This window comes from Dama dama, chromosome 6 (genome assembly GCF_033118175.1).
Source record: "Dama dama isolate Ldn47 chromosome 6, ASM3311817v1, whole genome shotgun sequence".
Classification (NCBI taxonomy): Eukaryota; Metazoa; Chordata; class Mammalia; order Artiodactyla; family Cervidae; genus Dama; species Dama dama.
In genome coordinates this window covers 17,197,501-17,213,971 of record NC_083686.1, presented here as the reverse complement: position 1 = coordinate 17,213,971, position 16,471 = coordinate 17,197,501, and the positions used below count along the sequence as shown (strand labels likewise).

At 39.3% G+C, this 16,471-nt stretch overlaps 1 protein-coding gene across 6 annotated transcripts in view; it reads right to left on the bottom strand.

Moving 5' to 3' along the window:
• The window catches only part of WDFY3 (WD repeat and FYVE domain containing 3), a 249,052-nt gene that overhangs the window by 111,842 nt on the left and 120,739 nt on the right, over positions 1–16,471 (bottom strand). For all 6 annotated transcript variants that reach the window (XM_061145614.1, XM_061145615.1, XM_061145616.1 and 3 more), the window contains 6 exons: positions 14,545–14,722; positions 9,517–9,731; positions 6,931–7,043; positions 3,733–3,964; positions 2,288–2,388; positions 1,913–2,131 (listed from right to left, as the gene is read on the bottom strand). In XM_061145614.1, coding sequence (XP_061001597.1) covers positions 1,913–2,131; positions 2,288–2,388; positions 3,733–3,964; positions 6,931–7,043; positions 9,517–9,731; positions 14,545–14,722 — 1,058 coding nt within the window. The remainder of the gene's footprint in view (positions 1–1,912; positions 2,132–2,287; positions 2,389–3,732; positions 3,965–6,930; positions 7,044–9,516; positions 9,732–14,544; positions 14,723–16,471) is intronic.

The following is a 16,471-nucleotide window of genomic DNA, read 5'->3' as shown; positions in this document are numbered from 1 at the left end:
GTGGGCATAGGGAGGAAAGGAAAATTCAAGCAACATTAAGGAGGGATAGTACAGTAAGACTGAGTAGAAAAGGGGGGTAGCTTCCCAACTGAAGCTCCAAGGATGATTTGAGGTATCTAGACAGGATAGCTTGCTCCTTGGAAGGAAAGCTATGACAAACCTAGACAACATATTAAAAAGCAAAGACATCACTTTGCTGACAAAAGTCCATATGGTCAAAGCTTTGGTTTTTCCAGTAGTCATGTATGGCTATGAGACTTGGACCATAAAGAAAGGTGAGTGACAAAGAATTGATGCTTTCAAGCTGTGGTGCTGGAGGACTCTTTGAGAGTCCCTTGGACAGCAAGGAGATCAAACCAATCAATCCTAAAGGAAATCAATTCTGAATATTTGTTAGAAGGACTGATGCTGAAGCTCCAATACTTTGGCCACCTGATGCAAAGAGATGACTCACTGGAAAAGACCCTGATGCAAAGAAAGATTGAGGGCAGGAAGAGAAGAGGGGAGCAGAGGATGAGGCAGTTGGATGGCATCACCAATTGAATGGACATGAGTTTGAGCAAACTCCAGGAGACAGAGGAGAGGGAAGCCTGATGTGCTGTAGTCCATGGGGTCGCAAAGAGTCTGACACAACCAGCAACTGAACAACAATAAAAGACAGGATAACTGCTAGTGAGGGTGTTCTTCACCAAGACAGGACAACAGAAGGAAATGCAGATTTTAAGAACAAATATTTCTGTTGACTTTTATTCACATTAAGATGTCTACTGTGCAGTGAACATATGAGGACAAAGCCTGGGACACAGACAAATTAAAAAATTTAACTTCACAGTGTCCCTGAGGTTACAAAGATATAATGCTAACAGAAAATTGATGTTTTCTCATGAAAAGCTGGTTGAGTACAAAGACTAAGCATAAAAGCTTGAAGAATGTGAATTTTAAGAGGAAGATGGAAGAGAAAGCTGTTGAAGGAAACTGCAAGAGAGGTCAGAGACATAGTGAAAGAACGGAGGGAGTTGGTATCTCAAATTGCAAGACTGGAGGTAGTCTTGATTAAGAATAGAAACAGAATCAAATCCCACAAAATGGGCAAATAAAGGATTTTAAAGCAATTCCTGTATTGATGCCTAACTCTGTGCTGATCGTGGTTAAGAATCCTAAGACAAGAAGCCTTACTATCTAACTGATGAGTTAATATTCACATTCAATTAATAAGTGAATAGTGACTACAGGTGAAGCAATATATGCTATTATTTTATTTAATTAGTTAAAAGACAAAATTAGATGATAAAAAAGAGGTATGTTTATATACAAATGCTTACATTCAGAGCAAATAAAATTCAGTGAACTGATATTTCTATATTATTTCATTTGTATCTTTTAGGAAGATCTTCATGAATGCCTTGAGTTTGAAGTCAGCAATGTAACGGTATGGCACGTTGGAGGGAATTAAGAGAATTAGTATTATTAAATGGTCAGTATTAAGCCTTGAAGGTTAGCAGTGAATAAAGTAATTAAAATGTTATTGTGTCTAGCACAGAGTGGCACATATGGTAGGCAGGTGCTCAATGAATATTCATTAGTTAAGCAGAATTCACAGCCAATGAAAATCCTTACTAAAATGTATTAAGCAAGCATCCTGCTTTCCTGGCAAAAGCTGTGATTTCTTGGCGAGCAGAGATGAATCCTTATTTTAGGACCTCTCTCCACTGTTTTCTAAGTCTCTTTTGAAAGTGAAAGTGTCCTGAAATTTCACTGGTAAACAATCTTCAAGCTATCAGATGACCTATTCTATTCTATAATAATTTAAATGAGAGAAGAATTACCACTGGACCTCAAAACTGAATATTACAGTGAAACTTGGTACTTTTAATAATTGCCAGGAAGCAAAAAGAAAAAGGCAGATACTGACCATAATTCTGGAGTAGTTCCTCTTTGGTGGAGACAATCAGAGACCGATCTTTAGCAGAGAGAACTATGGCAAGGCATACATAATGATGCTCAGAAGAATTTGCTCGGCGAACAACAGTAAGGAGTCTGACTGGGTGGTTACTGGGAGGAGAACTAAAACGTTCAATGCAAAACCAGCTGGAGAAGCTTAAGCCAGATGGAGGAGGGAAGAATCGTTCACCTAAAGTGAAAATAGAAAAATAACAATGAGAGAGTTTGTGTTGACTCATATTTGGACTTGAAAAAGGTGCCAGAAAAAGCAAAATCTCTAAATAATATATAGTCTGCTGGAGAAAAAAAAAAAAAGAATCTCATAAGCAGAGAAAGTAGTACTTACCGGAACCAATGCCGCTGACCACGGCCCCATCAATAAGACCTGTTGTGACAGCATTGTTTGTAGGGGCATTATGGGGGGCCAGGCTGGGCAGGAACAGGCAGCTATTAAGTAAAAGATAAAGTACATTTTAGAGGGCAACTGTTTTCTTCTCTTATTGCTATGTACTTACCACAGTGAAACAAACTACCATTATTTAAGGGTAATCAGAGATAAGAGATTATGGAGTAAGTCTAGATGCCTAACAAAGTCCTTCCCTTCTTTTAATTTCGAGAATATCAAAATTTAATATTTAAATTAAAAAAAATCATAGTATAATTTGCACATGGTAAAATGCACCAGTATACAACCCTGTTCAAGATACTGGAACAATTTCATCATCATATTTATAGAGAAAGTCCCTTGTGGCCCTTCCTAGTGAGTCACTCTCCTCTGTTAACACTGTTCTGATTAGTTTTGCCCAGTCCCACGTGTTTTAATTCACTGATAATAATCCACAACACTGTTCTTAAAACACAATTTATGTATAAGAATCCCACAAACAACTAGCACAGATATAGATCTTTTAGCATTTATATCCATTTTGAGGCTAAGTGACTTTATAAATATACTCTTCTAGATTTGCTATAGATGACTTTTTAAAAAACGATGAATATATTTTATTCTAGAACTTATAAGCAGAGGAGTGTCTCTATTTTTTTTTTTTTTTCCTGTTTGGCCTCGCAACTTGCAGGATCCTCAGTTCCCCAACCAGGAACTGAACTGGGCCAGCGTAGTGAAAACCAGAATCCTAATGACTAGGCCACCAGGGAAGCCCCCTAGATCTTTATTGTTACTTCTACCACTATAGTTTTTTTTCTGCCACTTGCAAGTATTTACTCTTTTAATGTGATAGTAACTGAATAATGTGTAAGCTAGTAAGTTAGGTCATTTGAGGGAAAAAAATGATGACAAAACCTAGCCAAAGATCTTTTAAAATAATTTTAATTTGTATGTTATACGTAACTTCTAAATCAGGTGTTCATAAACATTTTCTTGAGCAGGCCTGAACATAAATATTTTATGCTTTGCAGACCAGATAGTCTCTATCACAATTTTGTACTCCAGCATGAAAATATTATAAATAATATATATACATAAATGAATGTGGCTGTGTTAAAATGAAACATAATTTACAAAAAAAGAAAAAAAATTTTCAAAAACAGATTTGGACTGTGGACCTTAGACTGCTGATTCTCATACCATACCAACTTATTTAGCATAATAAATAATTAAAAATAATTAAATCTAAAAACTTTAAAATAACATACTCAAGAACGCAATCATTTGAAAATATATAGCATATACTGTATTGTATTTCAGTAAATTTAAAATCAAAGGTCTATTTGTCAAAGGCAAGACTGAGGCATAAAATAATATAAGGTTTGGCTACTTTGCAAATTTCTTACCCAAACCCTTCAAGGGATGTGTCAAATTCAACAAAAGCTGGAGTTACTGATGACCCATGAAGTCTGATGTCATGTGGGGTTGTCATGGAGACCAGACATTTCACTCTGGTCAGGGGTACAGTACTTCCTTCCGCAGATTTCACTAGGCTCTTGCTTATCCGGTAATGGTTATCTTCATGTAAGCTGAAAACATTATCAGAACCCAGACCTTCCATGGATGTGATCATACTACCTGTAAGTCAAAGAAAAGCTCTTGGGAAGAATATCATGTAGATTTCTAAAACAATGACTTTAACAAGACTAATTAATTTTTAAATACTACTTTTTCAGTTTTAATCTACACAATAATTTTACATTTAAAGTCTAAAGTTATTATCCAGTTTTAATTTCATTTATGTTCATTTTAAAACTTAAATATCATGGGGAATACGTGTAAATCTATGGCTGATTCATATCAATGTATGACAAAACCCACTGGGGAAAAAAAAAAATCTTGTGTGAGTAAGCACACATACACACACATGAAGAGCTACTCTATGTAATAGCTACTATTGTCAGCTCCATGATAACACTGAGGTGACAATTCTGAGGCTTAGAGAGGTTAATTTGCTGAAGATTATGAAATCCTCAAGTGGAAGAGATGATATGACTCAGATTTGCTGATACAAATGCTCATGGTTGTAACCACAATAATTTGTGGCCTTGTCATCTATTAATTTTTTGTGTTCCTTGTTGCTTCCATTTCCTCACTTATGCATAGAAAATGACATCTTGACTGCCTCACAGGGCTGCTATGGAGATTGATTCAGTTAAGGCAATGGAAGAAATATATGCATGCATATATCTAAAATAAAATGCTTTGTAAACAGAAAAGAAAAAACAAAAAAAATAAAATAAAAACTTAAATATCATCTTTTTTTACTTTGTTATTTATTACTAAAGCAATAAAAACACTACAGAAATGTTGGAAACTACAGAGTACAAGTATAAATCAGATAGAAAAAGAATAAAAATCACCAATGATCACTATCTAAGCCACTGGTACAATAAAATTTAATTATAAGCTATAATTAATGATGTTCATAGAAACCAGATTATACTTTTATTCCACAAAGTTATTTAATATTTATCTTTGAGAAGAAAATATTTGAGAAGCATTATAAAGGAAACAGCTCATTTTTCTTATTAAAAAAAATCAGACATAAATAGCAGAAACTTGCTCTCCCATATTCTCCCCATTTTTAATTCTTCTAACTATTAAACACATGATCATAAAAATACTTGAATTGAAAAATCCCTATATGCATGCAAATAGTAAACAATTTCAAGAACAAAAAAATAAATTTTATACAAGCAGTTCTATTCTTTCAGGAATACATCACAAATGTCATAGAAAAAATACTCCCTCTCAAGATAAACCATGTGAATTTACCTGTTTCCCTCTATAGTGTGCTAACCATTCAGGCAACCATAAACATCTTTCAGTATTCTCTTAGAGAAAGGAACTATATTTGTCAGTTCTAAGGAACGATGTAAAGTACAAAAACAACAAAAAACATATATACATGCAGGGGATGTGTATTAATTGATAAGAAAAACTGAAATACTCTCGTCTTCCAATAAGACTGTGTTCGAACTCAAAAGATCTTCAGGTTTCCAGAACACAGTATTTGTTCATCACTGATGATGTGGTTTATCACTGATAAACCACAGGAAATATTAAGGTTGAAATAATGGTTAAAGGCTGTTCAGTCTCTTTGATTCTCACCTGAAAAAATGGTTGAACTAAATGATGACCACATCCTTTAAGGATGGGCATTCTAATTTAAAAAAAAGAAAAAGAAAAAAAAAGGGCATTCTACTCTTTTAAGTTTTATTCTTTCCTGCTTCACTAGTAGTGGTCACTTTAATTCATCAACACAGAGGCCTTAACTATGGCTAACAGACAAAATAAACTGTAATGTTAAAACCCAACAAATTACAGAATTAATGCTGGGAGGAAATCCAGGGCAACTGAGCTCTCTGGTGAGAACACTCTTTCCCCAAAGCTCGTGAGTGGATGGAATCTGGTGCTTTTCCATGGTCCATGATGGACGGGTAGGTAGCTCCTATATTCTGCTAACACACCCTCCAATCATCCTTCTATCAAAAACTTCTATTCCTTGGAGGCTCCTCATTAGCAATCCTATCACAGCCCTCTCTGTAAAACTGTCAGTTTTGGGGTTTTTTTTTAGTATATTTTTATTAGAAAAATTTTTTAAAGTCTCTTGAATTTGTTACAATATTGCTTCTGTTGTTTACGTTCTGGCTTCCCGCATGAGGTATGTGGGTTCTCAGCTCCCACATCAGGGACTGAACATGCACCCACAAAACTGGAAGGCAATGTCTTAACAACTGAACTACCAGGGAAGGCCCCAGCTACTCCTGTTGGCATTTCACTCCCCCTTCTTCCCTGTGCTAACTCTCGCCAGTGTAATGGGGGATGTCAACCTATCTAACACCCCATTTCTATGATCACCTTTCCTTCAATGAGCTTCACTTCTGCCTCACTCCAGAGCCAAAATTCGGGCACAGTCCTCTTCTTTGCTTGTCTTATTGCTCCAGTTTTGATTGCTATTATCCTATTTCCTTCTTTCAGTTCTGCCATTCTTTTCCTCTCACTACATTTGCTTTTCAGCCAAGCCACTCTTCTCCCTCCCAGTGATCCGTTCCTCTTCTCCCAGCCTGGCACTAGCTTCTTCCTCTATCTATTCTATACTTCTTGGTGTAACTCCTCAACTATTTCTATTAGAATTTAAAATTTCCTGTTCTCCATGTCCTCCCACACCGTCTTGCAAAGCCTCAGTCTTTTAACAGTCCAATCAGCCACTCTAGTCCAGGCAGCAAAAACTGAGAAAAACAGAGAAATTATGGATCCTCTGAGAAAGAGGCATTCCCCCTCCAAGCCAAGGGTTATTCTGTACATAGTTCTTATCTTCTCTGGATGTTGCTTACATCAATGCTTCTTCCGCCATCCCTATCAACTGCTTCTCCAGTCAGTCAATGAGATTTATGTTTTTCTACTTAAATAACAACGAAAAAAAAAACAACAAACCCTTTTCTTACGTAGTCGAACTTCTCTTGAAATAATATACACCCTCAACATGATTTTCATTTATAAGATAAACCCAGAAAAGGGAATTTCAAAGGTCAACTTACTTCTCATCTCTGGCTCGTAACTCAGTGAACTTGGTTTGTGGACCCTGTATTGTTTTAGCAGTTTTTTGTCCCAGGCACCACAATTTAATGGACTTGCCAAACGCAAAAACTCCCTAAAGAGGAGACAAAGCAAAGTTATTCCTTGATTGAGAACATTATATAATTCATAAATTAAGCACACAAAAAAGTGATTTAATGAATTATAACAAACCAAAAATGCTAAAGCAATCCAAACAGTTTTATAATACACAATATTAATTTTATGTTTTCATCACCAACCATTGAAAAGAGCACAAAATATTGTGAAAAGTTAGAAAATGAAAACTGAAGAGCATGTTCTCCTGGAATGTGATGAGTACAAATATAGTGAAATATTGCAGGGTTACACAAATAGAAGCCCTTTATACCTAGTCATTTATGGCATCACGTAAAAGGAAAAAATAAAATAAAAAGACTGTTTTGAGTTTTCAAGTCCCTACAGCAATATACCCAAACATTTAGAAGTCAGGTACCCTTTGTCAGTTTTTCAGAGAGAGAGCGCAATATGATTAGCTCGTAACTTATGGCTTATTGACAGCTAGGTGCTTGTAACACCATGCAGCCTTCTCTTCGATAATTCATTCATTGTGAAAACCAAGCCTGTCAAAATGGTTGGTTTCCATTGCTTACTCTGTTTATCTAAGTAGGCAATATAAGTTACTTAGTAAACACAAGTATTAGGTATGAGATAGTCTCTCTCACTCACTTATTCACTCTCTCTACTTTTAAAGTAGCAGATCACCAAAATGGATCAGGGGAAATCTCCATGCTGCTTTCAAAACTTTTAGGTCTCTGAATACATCCATAATGTGATGGTCAAAGTAAGCAGAGACAGTCTAATTAGTGTAACTAGTGTAATAATAAACCGTACACATTAGCTAGTGTAATAAGGACTACCACACTGCCTGGTACAATACTGTTTAACAAATACTAACTGCAAAGGTTTTTCTTAATCCATCATTAGCTTGGAGTCAGTTAAAAAATATTAATTACAAATAGAGTCCAACCAGTTTTAAGAAAGTTCTAAAAGTTTATGAAAAAGGGGTACTTTAACAGCAGAAAATAATTATTTTATAAAGAGAGCAACTAATATTCTGAAAGTGATAAGATATATGAGTGTTTTATTTTAAGGCGGGACAAGATGACTTACACATTAAATATGTTTGGTTAAGTAACTTAAAGTCAAGTCTTTTTTTAAAATGCTGTTTTATCTGTAAAACAGATGAAAATAACTTTTTTATATTAAACAAGTTATTCAAATATACCTATTTCTTGAATGACTTAATTATGCAAGGTACATTCACACCATGGAACACAACTCAGCAACAGAAAGAAACACACTCTTGATATACAACAATTTAGATGCATCTCAAAGGCACTGTAATAAGCAGAAAAAGCTTATCACAAAAGGTCATAAACTGTATGATTTAATTTACATAACATTTTCAAGGTTGACAAAATTATGAAGCTGAAGAACAGATTAGTGGTTTCTAGGGATTAGAGATGGCGGGGGGTTAAGGAAGTGAATATGATAATATAGGGGTAGCACCGGGGAGATCTTGTGACATCTTAATTGTGTGACTGTTGTTGTTTAGTCACTTAGTTGTGTCTAACTCTGCAACTCTATGGATGGTAGCCCACCAGGTTCCTCTGTCCATGGGATTTCCCTGGCAAGAATAATGGAGCAGGTTGCCATTTCCTCTTCCAGGTGATCTCCCAACCCAGGGATCAAACCCATGCCCCCTGTATTGGCAGGGAGATTCTATACCACTGCCACACGGGAAGTCCTGATTGTGTGATGATTACATCAACCTGACCCAAGTGATAAACAGCAGGGAACTACAGTGTACATGTAGTACATGTTGGACTTCCCTGGTGGCTCAGACGGTAAAGCGTCTGTCTACAATGGAGGAGACCCAGTTTCGATCCCTGGGTCGGGAAGATCCCCTGGAGAAGAAAATGGCAACCCACTCCAGTACTCTTGCCTGGAAACTCCCATGGACGGAGGAGCCTGGTAGGCTGCAGGTCGCTACGAGTTGGACACGACTGAGCGACTTCACTCACAATGTACATGTATACACAATACCAACGTCAGTTTCTTGGTTTTGATGCTGAACTGTAGTTACATAATATGTCACCACTGGGGGAAACTGGAGGATGGCGACACAGAACCTCTCTTCACAACTTCCTCTGAATCTGTAAAGATTTTAAAATTTAAAAAGTGCTTCTTAAAAGAATTCAGAAAGTGTTCATAACTATCAAGTAGATGGAAGTCATATAAATATAACATGACTTCGTTTTTAAAGCAAGGTGAATTTGCTGGATTCTAGGAGGAGAAACGCCCAAAAACAAATACATCTCGTTTTATAATAACTAGGTTTATCTGTTTCTATATTTTGAGCATTTTGCCCATTTTGGTGGTGGTCTGGTTCTGCCCACAGGTAACTGAATATCTGTTTATAAAGCAAGAACTCTTGACTACAAAGACTCTACAACGGCCGTCACTCATGGCGGCTCATCTGAATGTGAAGAGGAGAACGCACTGACCTGAGCACCATGGGCTCCAGCGCTTGAGAGGCTAATCGCTCGAACATCCGCTGGAGGGGCGGGTGCAGCGAGTGGTCCTCGTCAGCCAGGGCAGCGCTGCACCGCTGCAGCAGTCGTGCATGGAGACCAGCTTCACACATGACCTGCTGGTTTCTTTCCGTGTGCACCAGGGATTGTAAAATATTGGCCACGGCAAGCTGAAGGTCCATGGCGTGCTGGGGTTAACAAAGAAATCCATGACACCAGGGCACTCTTAATAAGACAGGTGATAGTTCTCTCCCTTTAAAAGGTGAAGCACACCTTTCAATATGAGGTATCTCTAGACACTTCAAATTACATTTAGATGAATTAAGTAGCTGGCGTAGAGGCAGAAAACAATCCCAGAATAGGACTAAGGAAATATTTCCAATCTTCATTTTCTTAGAAGCATATCCAGCTAGACTCCATTCTCTTTCAAGTCCATCATACTACATGACTATATACAAATAACAGTATTTTTTTCTAAACTCTTTTTCATGGTAGATATATAATCACATAAAAGGCTTATAGTTAACATTTGTGACACTTTAGGTCTTAGAGACCATATAGCATTTTAACAAAACTGGTTCCACCCAAACTCGAGTGCTACAACTAAAAATACATCAACAGCCTCAAAATGGTATCTTCAATTATTTCTCTCCCAGTCTTATTAACAATTATCACTGCTGAGCAGGATTTACAAGGAGAAATAGAATTATTTTAGCACCAGGAGTAACTGTCTTGCATTTTAACAAACAGCGGCGGTCCTAAGATGGCAGAAGAATAGGACCAGGAGACCACTTTCTCCCCGACAAATTCATCAAAAGAACATTTGAATGCTGAGCATACTTCACAAAACAACTTCTGAACGCTGGCAGAGGACATCAGGCGCCCAGAAAAGCAGCCCATTGTCTTCGAAAGGAGGTAGGACAAAATATAAAAGATAAAAAGAGAGACAAAAGAGTTAGGGACGGAGATCTGTCCCCGGAAGGGAGTCTTAATAGAGAAGTTTCCAAACACCAGGAAACCCTCTCACCGGCGGGTCTGGAGGAAGTTTTCGAATCTCAGAGGGCAACATAACCAGGAGGAAAAATAAATAAATAAAACTCACAGATTAGGTGCCTAAAGGCAACTCCCAGCAGAGTAGTACCCCAGACCGGCCTCAGCAAGCGGGGGCTGAGGAGAGGAGCGGGGGCATTGCCTAGGGGAAGGACCGGGGCCTGAATGCCCTGAGGGTAGTCTGAGGGAGCTAACGTGAGACAGCAACCTAGACCAGGGGATAGCCAGAGACAGAGAGAGAGAAAAAAGAGAGCAAGCGAGAAGTATCCTGCGAAAAGCCCTAACCGCTGGCGGAACAAAGGACGGGGGAATATCAAAGAAGTGCTAGCCAGCAGTGGACGGGCCCATCCCCTGCTGGAGGCAAGGGGCAAGTGGGCGCCAGCCAGAGCCAGAAAGGGGCAAACTCGGCCCCAGAGAGGGCATCCCCTACCAAACTGCAAACAGGCTTCCAGTTTCTAACCAAAGACTTCCTGAGATTCTGGACGGCTGACATCCGCCGGGAGGGTCGCAGCCAGAGATCAGCTCTGACACACGGCGCCCCCGGAAACTGCGTGGCTGGGACCGGGGAGGTGACAAGACGCACTGCCCACCCGGGGAGAGTGCGCTGGCCAAGCACCTGGTCGCCTGAGCTGCCCCGACCCGGGAAGGCACAAAACGCAAGCCCAACCGAGCCTGCCCCTTTGTGGAGTTCCGAGAACCTGGACCTGAGCGGCTTAGACCTGGGAAGTGCATGCAACCCAGGGCTCGCTCCCTGCAGAGCAACCTGGAGCCTGAGCAGTGTAGACGGGAGTGGGGGCAAACCCAGAGTGGCCGAGACACTGCGAGCGCTCCCCACACAGGCCAGTGACATTTGTCTGCAGTGCCCCTCCCACCCCACGGCACCACTGAACAAGTGAGCCTAAACAAGAGACCACCTCCGCCCCCTTGTGTCAGGGCAGGAATTAGACACTGAAGAGACCTGCAAACAGAAGCAGCCAAATAAACAGAGGGAACCGCTTTGGAAGTGACAGGGGCAACAGATTAAAATCCCTATAGTTAACACTGACTACACTGGAAGGGGCCTATAGATCTTGAGAAGTATAAGCTGGAACAAGGAACTATCTTCAGATAGTTCAGTTTCAACTGAACTGACCCCACACTGCGTGCAACAGCTCCAGAGAAATTCCTAGATATATTTTTACTATTATCGTTTTTTTTAATTTAAATTTTTTTTCTTTTTTTAAAGTCCTCTATTACTCCTTTAATTTTCATTTTTATATCCTACTATTACCTTGCAAAAAATAAAAGACCCTATTCTTAAAGCAAACTTCATATACATTTCTTATACTTTTTGTGATTTTTTTTTTTAATATTGTATTTTTGAGCATCTAACTTCTACTTTAGATTTTTAATCTTTGCTTTATAGTCAGTCAGTTCAGTTCAGTTGCTCAGTCATGTCCAACTCTTTGCGACCCCATGAATTGCAGCACGGCAGGCCTCCCTGTCCATCACCAACTCCTGGAGTTTACTCAAACTCATGTCCATCGAGTCGGTGATGCCATCCAACGATCTCATCCTCTGTCGTCCCCTACTCCTCCTGCCCACAATCCCTCCCAGCATCAGGGTCTTTTCCAATGAGTATTTGTTACCAATTTTGTACATTTAAGAATCCATTCTTCATTACCCAGTTTACTTAGGAGTGTGATTACTGGCTTGATTACTCCCTCCCCCTTTTGACGCACCTTTTTCTCCCCCAGGTCACCTCTATCTCTTCCCTCCCCCTTCTCTTCTCAATCCAACTCTGTGAATCTCTGTGGGTGTTCCGGGCTACGGAGAACACTTAGGGAACAGAGCACTGCCTAGATCTCTCTCCTTTTGATTCCCCCTTTTCTCTCCCTGCTCACCTCTATCTCCTTCCTCCCTCTTCTCTTCTCTATGTAACTCCGTGAACCTCTCTGAGGGTTCCAGACTCTGGACAGCACATAGGGAATTGTTTACTGGCTAGATTGCTCTCTCCCCTCTTGAGTCCCCCTTTTCTCCTCCTGCTCATCTCTATCTCCCTCCTCCCTCTCCTCTTCTCCATGTAACTCTGTGAACCTCTCGGTGTCCCTCACTGTGGAGAATCTTTTCACCATTAACCTAGAAGTTTTATTATCAGTGTTGTATGCATGGAGAAGTCTTGAGGCTACTGTAAGAATAAGACTGAAAACCAGAGGCAGGAGGCTTAAGCCCAAAACCTGAGAATACCAGAGAACTGACTCCAGGGAACATTAATTGATAGATCATCCAAAAGCCTCCATACCTACACTGAAACCAACCACCACCCAAGAGCCAACAAGTTCCAGAGCAAGAGATACCACACAAATTCTCCAGCAATACAGGAACATAGCCCTGAGCTTCAACATACAGGCTGCCCAAAGTCACACCAAACCCACAGACATCTCAAAACTCACTACTGGACACTTCATTGTACTCCAGAGAGAAGAAATCCAGCTCCACCCACCAGAACACCGACGCAAGCTTCCCTAACTAGGAAACCTTGAAAAGCCACTTGTCCAACCCCACCCACAGGGAGGAACCTCCACAATAATGGGGAACCACAAACTGTCAGAATACAGAAAGGCCACCCCAAACACAGCAATCTAAACAAGAGGAAAAGGCAAAGAAATACTCAGCAGGTAAAGGAACATGATAAATGCCCACCAAACCAAACAAAAGACGAGATAGGGAGTCTACCTGAAAGAGAATCTAGAATAATGATAATAAAAATGATCCAAAATCTTGAAAACAAAATGGAGTTAACAGATAAACAGCCTGGAGACAAGGATTGAGAAGATGTAAGAAATGGTTAACAAGGACCTAGAAGAAATAAAAAAGAGTCAATTAATAATGAATAATGCAATAAATGAGATCAAAAACACTCTGGGGGGAACCAACAGTAGAATAACAGAGGCAGAAGATAGGATAAGTGAGGTAGAAGATAGAATGGTAGAAATAACTGAAGCGGAGAGGAAAAAAGAAAAAAGAATTAAAAGAAATGAGGACAACTTCAGCGACCTCTGGGACAATGTGAAACGCCCCAACATTCGAATCACAGGAGTCCCAGAAGAAAGACAAAAAGAAAGGCCATGAAAAGATACTCGAGGAGATAATAGTTGAAAACTTCCCTAAAATGGGGAAGGAAATAGTCACACAAGTCCAAGAAACCCAGAGAGTCCCAAACAGGATAAACCCAAGGCAAAACACCCCAAGACACATATTAGTCAAATGAACAAAGATCAAACACAAAGAACAAATATTAAAAGCAGCAAGGGAGAAACAACAAATAACACTCAAGGGGATTCCCATAAGGATAACAGCTGATCTTTCAACAGAAACTTTTCAGACCAGAAAGGAATGGCAGGACATACTTAAAGTGATGAAAGAAAATAACCTACAGCCCGGATTACTGTACCCAGCAAGGATCTCATTCAGATATGAAGGAGAATTCAAAAGCTTTACACACAAGCATTTTAACAAACTGTACTCTAAAACATATGTCATTGAGTGAAAGTTGCTTAGTCATGTCCAACTCTTTGCGACCCCATGGCCTAGACAGTCCATGGAATTCCCCAGACCAAAATACTGGAGTGGGTAGCCTTTCTCTTTTCCAGAGGATCTTCCCAACCCAGGGATCAAACCCAGGTCTCCTGTATTGCAGGTGAATATTATTTACCAGCTGAGCCAAAAGTGAAGCCCAATAAACAGACAGGCATGTGTATCATTTAACAAATGAACTGTACTCTAAAACATATGTCATTACTATTCATTAAAAAAGTTAAGGCTGAAATAGAAGAACCCTGTTTCTCCCCTTTATCTATTTCGGTATGTGACTTAGAAAGGTTCCGTGTCATTTTTGGCCCCATCCCCTTGCTTGTGCAGTCACACCTTTCACTATTAAAGACAGGGAGGCACTAATATACACAGGCTTACTTCTGGCTGTGTCACTGACCCAACAGAGGCCAGGAGATCCAGCATAGCAAGCATGGCTCCAGGATGGATGATGACGGCATCAGAACTCGGCAGAGATGAAGTTGCCACGTGTGGTTTCAGGTCAGCAACGTTTTTAGGAGGGTAGACGGGGGGAGTAGAAACAGAATGATACGCGTGCCTGTAAAAAAGAAAGAAGGGTAATTGGGTATTTAATTTCAATCACAGTTTCTGTTCATTTCTTCATCTTCTATTACTTTAAGGTTGGAAAAATTTTAAAACCTATATATTATCAATTCTTAGTGAGTCACATACAGACAATTTCACTATCAATTCTTATGGGTCTTATATGTTTTTACCATTTACAATTGGAATTGTTCCATTCAAGAATGGCGCATGATGACTAGTTGACACTGCTCTAAGGTATACTTGAAAGTTGCTACAAGAGTAGATTCTAAAAGTTCTCATCACAAGGAAAAGAAGCATTTTTCCCTTGAATCTATATGATGGATATTAACTAAACTTACTGTGATAATCATTTTGCAAGCCATATGAATATACATCCTAAACTTATATAGTGTAGTACATCAATTAGATCTCAGTAAAACTGAAAGAAAACAAAGGAGAAAAAAAAAGAATAACATGCACCTTTAGATATAAAGAACAGGTTAAATTACAGTGATTGAAAGCTCTAGAAACAGCAAAGCTCTAGGAAAGATGACAGTTCTGATAATTTATGATCAGAGTACAGGTTATACTAAATCTCTCAGTGAGACTGTTTTCTCTTTAATTACCTATGTGTCTTTAACCTTTCCTTGAACCATGGGCAATTGTTTGTTGATTACAAGAACAAACACGATCAAACAAGATGGCCTACTCTATAACTGGTTCAACTGAGTCAGGGTTGGCTTCAAATCCTGGTTCTGTGCATGTGCGCTCAGTCATGTCCGACTCTTTTGAGACCCCACAGACTGTAGCCCACCAGGCTCCTCTGTCCGTGGGATTTTCCAGGCAAGACTACTGGAGTGAGTTACCATTTCCTACTCGAGGGGATCTTCCTGACCCAGGGATAGAAATTCCATCTCTTATGTCTCCTGGGATGGCAGGTGGATTCTTTACCTTCTGGGAAGCCTGGCCACCATGACAATATATGTATTAAGCATCAAGGGAGTTTTCCTTTAGGTTATTTAGAACTACATTCATTGTTTTTTTTTTTTTTGGAGGAGGAAATGGCAACCCACTCCAGTATTCTTGCCTGGAGAATCCCGTGGACAGAGGAGCCTGGTGGGCTGCTGTCCACGGGGTTGCACAGAGTTGGACATGACTGAAGTGACTTAGCAGCAGCAGCAGCATCATCCTTTTTTGCATTATCTTCCCTACCACTGAAAATATTCATCACAATTTTTTCAATCTTGGGATATGTCCCGAATACACATTTCATCTCATCAATGATATCCTCCTTCTATTTCATATTCTTCTTCTACAATTCATGAGTTTTGCACATTTTGTGTCTTGGCACAAGGAAACAGATGCTTGTGGCTTCAACCTATGGGAGCTCTTTGTTCCAGTGAATCGGTTTCAGCATAATTTGTCTAATGCTGAGCTCTGTCACTGAGAGCAGTGCAGTTTCAGCTCTCTGGCACAAGAGGAGCTTGGGAAACAGATGCTTTAAGTCACTGATTTAGTAGCAAAGAATTGGCACTGCCGTGGCTTTTTTTTTTTTTTTAAAGTACCATTCTCTTTTTAACAGAGATTCTAGGAAAGTATTCAGCTTCACTTAAAAAATATGCTCTCCCATTTATTTAAAGTCAGCATTATCCTCCACCTACTCATTTTTTTCATTCTTTTTCTTTTTCTGTTTTTGTTCAGAAAGATCTAATTTCTAAACTTACTAAGGTAGATTTCTAAATGCTCATTACCAATAGGTATA